Genomic DNA, 10,306 nt, shown 5'->3' on the forward strand with positions numbered 1-10,306 from the left:
TATAAATCAGGGGTGACCAACCTGCTTTCGACCGCGATCGACTAAAATCTTCAAAATAGATCGCGATCGACAGATCGATAACAAGGTCCTACACAAAAACGAATGGGCACTGAATGTGCAGATAACTGCACACACGCATTTTAGTCGTAAATGTTGGAAATTCCTCAATGAACCTTGCCAAGTATTATCCAAACAGCGAAAATAAATATTCTCAAACCATGAATGTTACATGACTGCTCCAACTTCAGTATCTAATCTACAATTTCCTCCAAACGCGATTTCTCGCTTGCTCAGAATTAGAACAAATTGGGCATTTTGATGCCACTGCTACCATTGCGAATAAAATTTATCACACTACTCTTGGAGTGAGACAATAACTTTCGTATACTGCAGAAGTTATTGTATGATTGTTTGTCAGTCTAACCACGCGATATTCGGCACTTCATTTTTAAACCTTGGCAGCGGAAAAATTTGCATTTGTTGTGTGATAATATGCTTTATCGGGCTTGCCCAGACTCAAATACTGTATGTGTATATTGTATTTTGCGCATGTAAAGTACGGTATTCTTCCTGTTGCAAAACACACAACTGGTTCGAGGCAATTTTTGGGGGTATTTCAAGAAAATTCTTTCAACATCAGACGCGATCGATTGCTCGAGACGTGGCGATTAAACCGTAATCAGTAAGTTGGCAAAATCATTGGAAAAGTGTAAATGCATACAGTACAAAGAAAATTGCGCAGGTTGTTCACTTTAAAGTCATGGGCGTAATTTACAATGCATGCAACGTCTATTTCTTCTAGGCTCCGACGGCCATGTTCCATAACAGTGTCTAGGCAGCAATAAGTTAAATGTGACGGAACATCCAAAAGTTAACCAGCTGCTCACACACGGAAAACACACAAAATTAGCTGTAGGAATCTTGCAAATGGTGAAATAATATATATATATATATAAATGTTCTGCACAGTTAACCCTTTCTTGGGGGCCAAATGAAGCACTTTACTGATTGCTTATTTGTTCAATGACACAGTTTTCAGTATCCCGTTATAAGGCACAATCTGAGAATCGCCATATGCAAAATACATGCAAAGCACTTGAAGGGGCTAGCTTTTGCGTTTGACATGCACGACTCGGTAACGAGTGATAACATAGTTTACTAATAAATTTTCATGGATATTATGAATGAAAATGATGTTCTGATATCATGATGTTAAGCTAGCTAATCGATCAACTTTGTTGGCTAATCCACTTGCTTCTAGTTCTTTCATAAAATCTGTTGGTCCGTCTTTGTCAAGAACATTTGAAATTTTTTCCAGGAGTTCCTTGGTCTGTAGTAATATAAATTTGTATTTATTTCCCATACCGTGCTGGACTCAATTTAAAAAAAAAACGAAAATTGAGTGCATTCATAATGCCAAAGTAACTATCTTAGAACATGCCTTACCCAAAGCATTCAGCTATGAGATAGAGTGACCTGACATGGGCAAACTACGGCCCGCGGGCCAAATCCGGCCCGTTGACTAATTCAATCTGACCCGACTGATGCTGCCACAACTAAACTAAAACCAAATGTTGATGTTTCAGTTAATAAATAGCTCAAGAAATTTGTTGGAATTGCGATTAAATTTAGTTTTGGCACGAGGCTCATTGTTTTCCACTTTTGCTTTTGTAACACTGTGAATAAAATTTTGTTCATAAAATGTAACATTTAACGTCACGCTTACATGGCCCGCCAGTCTAGGTGGGCAAATTTTTTGGCCCCTGGCCCATAAAACCTTGCCCACCCTGGAGCTAGACCTTAGCAAAGAAATGAACACACAGTCAACATTTTGCAGAAAAGGCAGTATAATCGATTCAGTATTTTTTTTAAATCTTGTAACATTGCAGTTTTGTTTTACACAGTTTAATGCTATGCTGCTGCCTACCTGCTTATATTCAACTCGTAACTGCTTAATTTCTTGCTGTCTTTTCCATTGCTTTTTATGCATTGCCTTCTCTATGTCTTTGTACATGTTTTGTCTCCTTTTTTCAACTTGTCTCGCCATTTCATCACACTCAGCATCGACCTGGAAAAAAAAATACGTCTCACCATCATTGTTTGATATATAAAGTTACATATGATATGTTTGACTAGAATTACACAATGTACCCTCTTTTTTAGATCTTCTCCTTTCATTTCTATACTTGACACAACACTTTGAGATTCCAAAATATTGCCACCTAGCGTTTCAATCTTGCTTGTTAAAGCTTTCGTTGATTGCTTCAACCGACGGCGAATCTCTTTGAATTTTTGTAGAACTTTCAGCGGTGCGATCTAAACGAGGATATTTTAAGATATTTTGTGGTATATATGCAAAGCTATCGAACGTGGACTTCTTCCAGCACATTTGACCTTGGAACCTTGGTTAGATGTCAAAGCTTATATATTTACACAGTAGTAATTAAAATTACTTTTTGCTATTTGAGTGTTGTTTTAATTATATTGGTTTACGGCACAATTCGCTAACGACTGAGAATTTTTTTTTTCCTCGGCAACCAGATGTATCAATTCCGTGTGTTTGTCGTAATTTCGTCGTTTGTTTTAATTAGATGTTTAATTCTAAATATACTCAATAACTTTGTGCATTTTTTGTTAGAAATTTGGTACAGTCGTCGGTAGACTGGCATCCCCCGCTAATCCATTGGTCTAATATATCTTTAGACCATGCTATACATAATATCGACCTATTTGTGTATAAAACTCACCACGTTCTCTATGTTTTAGATGTTGTTTTAAATCCCACTTATCCGCACGATCAATAACAAATTTTGTAACATTTAAGTATTGATTTACCTTATGGTCTTTATGACTGTCTTCCAACGCACAAAGTGGACATAAATTGCAAGCACATGTTTCGCACCACATCAACAGTTCCATGTGAAATTGTCGATGACGACTACACTCTGGATATCGAGTCTTACTTTCAACTTTGAATCTCACAACTGCCTGAAATTTAACATATTCACTAAATCAGATGATGTACAACTTACTAAACTGATTTTTATCTGTCAAGTCTGGGTAAATTTCACATTCTCCTTCTTCTGGAGTCATAATTAATGAAAGGGAGATGTCTCTCAACCGGAATCACTGCTAGAATCTTGTATTTTGAGTCAAAATACAAGATTCTAGCGGTGATTCCGGTATATGTGGATTTATTGCAAACGGATTTATATACTTGATTTACTATCACGCTGTCCTGTATTTATGTATTTAACTATCATTGATTATCGGCGTCGTGAATTCATTTCGTTTTAATCATGGCAATTACGACTTCTTTCCGTGATATATTTAGAGCAGGTTTACAATAATACGGGAATTTAAAGTAAATATAACACGGTATTGGTCTAAATATCTACAGTAAATTTAAAGATGATTGAATTGTTTATTCGACACACTTTTTATAGAATGTTTGTGACATTGACTAGTTTTAAATGTCAATATGCGATTGAATAAATAAATATATCTATCCTCTTATTATTTCGCTTCATTGGAACTGTTAATAATATTCAATATTATACATATGCTTCTACTTACTTGTTCTAAATTAACGTTCCTGGGTAAGCAATCAACCCCTTCTGGTCCGTATTTAATTATATTTCGACATGTCGGACATATAAACCTGCTTCTTTTCTGAAAAACATAACCATTTTTATAAAGTTAATCAATAGAACATTTGATCAGTCTCGAATGCACAAGAATTTATTCACTTCCATATCCAGTGTTATATATACAAGTCCGAGCTTCCCCAACTACTCAAAATTTGTTGCTCGAGAATGTACTTGTGGAAATTTGGTTTTTGTCTAAAATATTCGAAATGTCATACATGGCAGCAATATCTCGGCAAAATTTGGCCGACTAAATCCATATATTCGGAAAATTTGAATGGTTATACCGGGACTCTTCATATTCTATTACTTTATTGTATCGGTGAATAATTCAGAACAGGGGTGGGCAAATTACGTCCCGCGGGCGGGTTTTCATCCGGGCCACTCATGCCAGCTGAAATTATGACTGTATATTTTATGAATATTAATTTCCGTTGAAAATACCGATGAAAATAACGTCATAAAATCCCGATTGTTACTTTGTACTTCTCATTATTATATAAACGTTAGCCCAGCTGTTGGACTAGTTTTTGTGAATAGAGTTTTGAGCCTCCAGCCGAGTAAGCAACTGGCCTACTCAAAAAAGTAATTGCCCACCCCTGGTTTAGAAACTCATATCTACAAACCTGTAAAACTAAATCAGACGTTGTAATCAACATTTCAGTACAGTTTTTACAGAAAGTATGAGAACAGGGTAGAAATAACGGTTTGTCGTACAATTCCAAACATTGTGGACATAGTAGTTCGGGAGGAATACTTGGTAGGTTTGGTGACGTTTCTGGAGGAAGATCCACGACTCTAGATTCAACAACTGCAATGTAAAATGAATGCAATGATCAACAAAATTCATAGCATTTTGCCGGTACGTTTACACATCAAATTTTAAAATATTTGGAAAGAATATAGGCATATGTACAATACCTCTAAATAAACGTTATAAATCTCGTTTTCGGCAAAACAGAATAATTTGTCTTCCAGCGCATCAACGGCATACAGGACAAAGGTTATATATATATGGAAATATTTATTGCTAAAGACAATTATCAGTCTTTCCTCAAAATAACGTTTTTGCAAAAACTTTCTCATCGCATATCCCTACTTAAGATCATGAGGTTAAATAAGGTTGTCTCGGCATTTGGCAATTCTATTTCGCAGTCTCGATAATTATATGTTATGGTCTGACCTGAAGCTAAATAATCATCATTTGCCAGGAGACTCATGTTGTTTATTCTATATTCCAAGGACTCTAATGTGTATTTTTCTACTTCTTCTTTTTCTATTTTTTCTTTGATTGTTATTTCTGGTTGTTGTTCTTTGATTTCTTCTGCTTCAAAAGGTTTGAATCCAGGCATATATATATTTTTCGGGATCGTTTCCCGATAACAGTATTTAAAGTATTTAATTGATAATGTCTGTTTAAGAAACATAATATGTTTATATAATATATATTATATACAATCACCAGAATGAATTATCACAACCAGCAGAAGAGTGAACAACATACATATCATTTGTTTCCACACTTCGAAATAAATACCCGAATCGGCTCAAATGTTTATTTTCACATATATATATATATACGGCCAAAACTGATATACTGTGATTGTGATCAATTGACTATTGTACGGTCGTTGTCCGTTTCAAAAGATTGCACAAGTTGAAATAACGTTTAAAATAAATTTTGTTTTTCAAGGTATTATGTCATTTTATATGTATAACTCAGACAAGAAGCAAGTTAACAAAATGCGGTACATGCCGATGATACCTACACACATGTCGAGCATATAATCCACATTTTATCATTACCAAGTCACACTGACCGCCCTGAAAACTAAATACGAAACCGTCTCACGTTCTTCCATAAGTTTTAACCCAGTTTAACCGCTCGTAAATCACAACCCTAGATAACATGCCTACATGGTATCATATTTTCTTGTACGCTAAAGCATCGTAAACCGATATCGACTTTAACCACTCAAAACGTCGTCGAACTCGTTTGGTAAACCTGACGCAACATCTACTAGATTTATTATTGCCATCAAACGATAGCCGCAGGCAACGTATCTGCTTTTTACTTACCACGAGTGCCGTTAGAGATGCTTATCCTAATTAGAGTGAATTGAAATTACATTTGTATATTTGATTGTCTCAAAATCACGATTTTCCAAATATCTTATTTCTAATACGTTTTTTTTTAAATTTTTTCCGGCATTCGGTAGTCATTCAGTTTAGTTGCGCTCATACCCAGTATGACGTGGGTGATATTGAATTTTTTGAATTTCATCACAGTGGTATGATATTAGCTGCATAGTTTCTGAGGTTTGATTGCAATTGACAAATTACAAGCAGGAACAAAAACGTTAAATTATTGAAAAGATATTTTTTGGCAATTCATTTTATTTTTTTAGTATGCCATTACTTCCATTATATTCTTATGTTAAGGAACACGTCATCGCCATTTTCGGAACAAACTTTTACCAAATTTTACTTCTAATAACATTTTGCACATTTGATATTTAGTTTTGATCTTGTTGTCCCTACCAGTTCATCTCTGAGGCTACAATGAACCGAGTATACCAACCAGCCAATGAGTAGCCTATTACGGTATATTGGTGATCTTTAAACGCGTTTTGCTACGGACGTCAATTTGTGGGATAATGCACTTGCTTCAACTGCATGTAATTTCACAATACTACTCTTAAGCAATAGCTTTATCGCTAGAACGTACTATGTAAAGTCTAACCATGGATTCATACATTGTTTACGTGGAAATGCATTCAGTGAATTATCATTATGCTAAACATCATCCGTGTAAGAGGTATGGGCATGGTTGAATATGTCAATGTGGAATTGACAAACTAAATTTTAAATCTTACGAAATGAATTCTTTTTTATCTCTAACATGCCATCCCTCGTTCCTGTATTTCTAAGCGTTTAAAAGTGGTTGTTGTCATCGGATACTCGTTTCATAGTATAATATGATGTTTCAAGTGAAGAATCGTGAAGGTGAAAGTAGAAAATTTATCAATAAATCTAAGTGAGACTGTTTTGACAGGAAAAGAAAAGGAACAGTTTCGAAATTCTTTTTTTCCGATACTGTTTGTTACCACGAACAAATGACTAATAAAATCGACAAGTACGATATAGTGTTTGATGGGTTGACTAGGGACATTGATTCGCCACCTTTTCAGCGTGCAAAGCTCATGGACCCCCAAAAGTTTATATTCGGACCCCTAGGATGGACCCCCGGTTGGAAATAACTGACTTAGGATGTCTTCCTATTATGAATTGCATTTATGACACTCTACACTGCATAAATTGTATATTTGTTACAATGAGTGTTTTCTGTTATGATGCCGTTTAGTACTGTATTTAAAATTGCAGTTATGTCATATCCCTGAGGTTGGGGAATGTGTCACAGAGGAGAGCAAGGTAATCGATATCTAACAATGGGCAAACGTTATGATGCAACATTTGAGCGCTTCAGTGACATCCGCATGCCTTACGTAATACAATAGTAAACTTAGAAATCTGTTCTTTGTTGACTTCCGATTTGAATAATAACTGTTTTGCTGATGGAAATGAAGTTACTTCCCGTTCGTAACAATCAGACAATTGGTAAAACCCCACACCTACAATTTTACCTATTATTCAATCAAAGTCGTTTTTGTTCCAAAATTTAATCTGTATAACATTTTATAAAACTGGCGTTTGTTTATTCATTTATATTTTAATCCGGTGAATGATGTCGCAACTTTTTTTCTTTGAAAAGGGTAAAAACCAAAAACGGTCGAATAAATGAATTTGTTCACATCAGAGGTGGCCAACCTTTCACATACCATGCGCCACGTTTTAAACATAATGTTTCAGATGCGCCGTAAATCTCTTGTATACCCACGCCTAATGTCCGCTTCTTGTTGAAATTATAAAATTTATCATACACACACATATATACACACGTATATGTAGTTTTTACAATTTACAACTTCACATGAATAGAAATTAAGCAAGGAAGTATAATAAATAGAACTGATCAATTTTATTTAAGTACCGCCTTTATGAGACTTTTGCTGCTGTTTTACTTTCGCCAGTTTTTTTATTCTTGGAGTTAAGTTTGTTACTGAGAGGAGCAGTGCATTCTTCAAATTTGAATGTAAGTCTTGACCTCGCTTTGCTTTTAATTAGTTTCATGGCAGAAAATGTTTGTTCACATCTATATGTCGTTCCGAAACGACATATAAAACCCTGGGCAAATTTTCTCAGTTCTGGAAAATTTTCACGAGGTAACGTTTGCCAGAACTTGATCATGTCAGATGCACTTGGGACTGAAGAATGCTCATCAAATTTAATTTTCAATGATGGATGAGTTTTCAAGTCAATTAGTTCCAATTGTATATTGCTTGGCATCTTCATTATGTTTAGTTCACTAAGTGAAAATAGGTTTATAAAAGCAAGTATAGAGTCTTCTTCTTTTGAAATATCATGAAAACGACTTGAATGAATGAATATAGTATAACGTAAGTAAGTAAGTAATGAATGAATATATAGTATATATATATAGTTAACTCAATGAAAATTCTCGTATCCACGCAAAAATTCGAGCAATTTACGATAAACAGATTACGATTGATTACGAAACAGGGAACCATTGTGACGCCATGCTTCAAGTAAAAACTACAGCCTTCCTGAAAGTAGGAGAAAAACGTATTCTGTCTTATGAGCATTACGCAATAAAGCTGTTTTTACCAACGAAGAGAAAAAGGTACGAATAAGAAGTAAAGTTAGGCGTAATATTGTGACAACAGGCCTTTAGTATCAATATCTACTCTACTCTACCCTCGATTCTAATTGGCCTTTGTTAATCAGCTGTTTGGCCTAGCGTCGCGTGATTTTACTCCAGGCTTCTTCAAAATTAGTACTTGCGTCACAGCAAGCGATTTTACGCTTCGCTTTTGTTGACAACGGTCATTTGAAGTTTGGATGTAAAGGTGGTATTTAAGGGTCATTTTCAGCATGTTGTGGGTGATTTATAATAAACTTTTTAGGCTTGGGCAATTCAACTGGTTGTTCAATAGTTATTGGGAGATATTTGGGAAGTCTGGGCAATGGAAAATCCATGTTTCAAGCTGATAAATGACGATTTTCTATTTTTCCAGAAGTTCTGAACTTTTTACTCCAGTAGGGAAAAAATAGTAAATTTTACTAATTTTTGCTAAAAGTCTAGAATGAATGTCATAAAGTCCGTCCAAAAGCTAACGTCGATAATCGCCTGTTGTTCCTAATTCCAACAAGCCGTAAGTGGACGACGTGGAGTAAGGAGAATAGATTTTAGGTACAATCAAAAGTCACCATGTAAATCGCAAAAAAACGGCTTGGCGAGGAGAAGCCGAGTGCAATTAACAATTTTGGCATGAAAAGGGTTAAAGATGCAATGCGCCACCTCTAATCATGCAATGCGCCACGTTTGGCGCATGCGCCATAGGTTGGCCACCCCTGGTTTACATATATTTGGAAAATCCTCCTCTTTAAGTTCAAAAACTAAACATACCAATTTAATATAATTGGACAATTTTTACCCTATGACTTAATTTTCCGAAAACGATAAGAAATAATTCCAGGTTCTTTGAACTTTTCAGAGTGAATGCAATAAACACATTCAGCTCATCTGAACGGAGCAAGAAAATAGTTCCGTAAGATTCAGATTCAAGACTTTCTCGTGTCGCGGTAACAAACAAACTCATATATATCTATATCTATATACAAATACCAATAATCACAACCTGACATCATATCTATTTTGTATAAGAATTTAATTACATTCCATTCTACGCTGGAGGATTCGATTAAAGTCATCATACTGCGTAAAATATTCAAGATTGGTGGACGGGTCCAAAAATAATATCAATAAAAATCTGATATGAAGTAGAACATTACAGCATATTTCGGTATATTTAAGAACTTTATTACACGAATTGTGTGAAAGCTCACAATACGGCAAATCCCTTTATTCTTCTCGGTAGTGCTTAGAATGATCATGTAAAAAATCATTTCCCACTTCTATTCAATATCAATGAGAAAGTCAAAATAGAAAACAAAATACAAATTGGCATTGGGCAGAAAATGAAAAGTATTGCGTGAAAAAATCAATTTTAATAATAATACAACATTTAAAAAAAGTGGCAGTGTTGGTAACGGGCAGTGAGGAAAGTTGGTTTCACACCCCGTTGTCTATGTAAGCATTGAAGCGAAACAAACAAACAGAAAAACTAGTCAAAGAGGAAATCATGTTTCAACTGCACAAAAACGTACTGGATTACGTTCAATAAATTTGGGTTGATTGGCGGATGCGATTTTGCTAAATATAATAAAATGTGCAAACGAAGATTTCTCCAATATCACGTTTTTTTTCAGACAATTAAGCAGAAATCGGTCGCACCTTTATTTAAGATAGTCTTACTAGTAATTGCAGACACAAAAAATTGTTTTATTTTGTTATTGATCATGGGGCATTGTTAGGGGTCCTTGCAGAAGTATAAAACGCATGAATTTCTGAAGGAAACGGTTGTTCAAATTTATTGTTACACCGAGTTTACGCGTTTTTATAAGATTGTGTATATTGCAACAGGATTTTGCTATCTATGTTTCCTAATATATGGCAG

The 10,306-nt window shown here is 35.0% G+C and overlaps 1 protein-coding gene across 2 annotated transcripts; it reads right to left on the reverse strand.

Moving 5' to 3' along the window:
• Positions 1 to 918: 918 nt before the first annotated feature.
• LOC120343496 (tripartite motif-containing protein 54-like) lies at positions 919 to 5,055 on the reverse strand. 2 transcript variants are annotated; one of them, XM_039412696.2, is made up of 7 exons: positions 4,831 to 5,055; positions 4,274 to 4,458; positions 3,577 to 3,672; positions 2,836 to 2,988; positions 2,152 to 2,316; positions 1,928 to 2,068; positions 919 to 1,330 (listed from the first exon to the last, which is right to left on the reverse strand). In XM_039412696.2, exons 1-7 carry the CDS (start codon positions 4,997 to 4,999, stop codon positions 1,205 to 1,207), a joined length of 1,035 nt encoding a protein of 344 aa, XP_039268630.2. In that variant the 5' UTR covers positions 5,000 to 5,055; the 3' UTR covers positions 919 to 1,204. The 2 variants fall into 2 exon arrangements, with proteins under 2 accessions (XP_039268630.2, XP_039268631.1); XM_039412697.2 differs by lacking the exon at positions 2,152 to 2,316.
• Positions 5,056 to 10,306: the final 5,251 nt, after the last annotated feature.

The sequence above is a fragment of the Styela clava genome, chromosome 3 (genome assembly GCF_964204865.1).
Source record: "Styela clava chromosome 3, kaStyClav1.hap1.2, whole genome shotgun sequence".
In the NCBI taxonomy this organism is placed as follows: Eukaryota; Metazoa; Chordata; class Ascidiacea; order Stolidobranchia; family Styelidae; genus Styela; species Styela clava.

Excerpts from the sequence above, each read along its gene's own strand:
- LOC120343496 (XM_039412696.2), bottom strand. The coding sequence starts at position 4,999 with ATGCCTGGATTCAAACCTTTTGAAGCAGAAGAAATCAAAGAACAACAA. Across the intron at positions 3,673-4,273 it reads CGTCTGATTTAGTTTTACAG|AAAAGAAGCAGGTTTATATG; the intron begins GTTTGTAGATAT and ends TATGTTTTTCAG. Across the intron at positions 2,069-2,151 it reads GAGAAGATCTAAAAAAGAGG|GTCGATGCTGAGTGTGATGA; the intron begins GTACATTGTGTA and ends TTTTTTTTCCAG.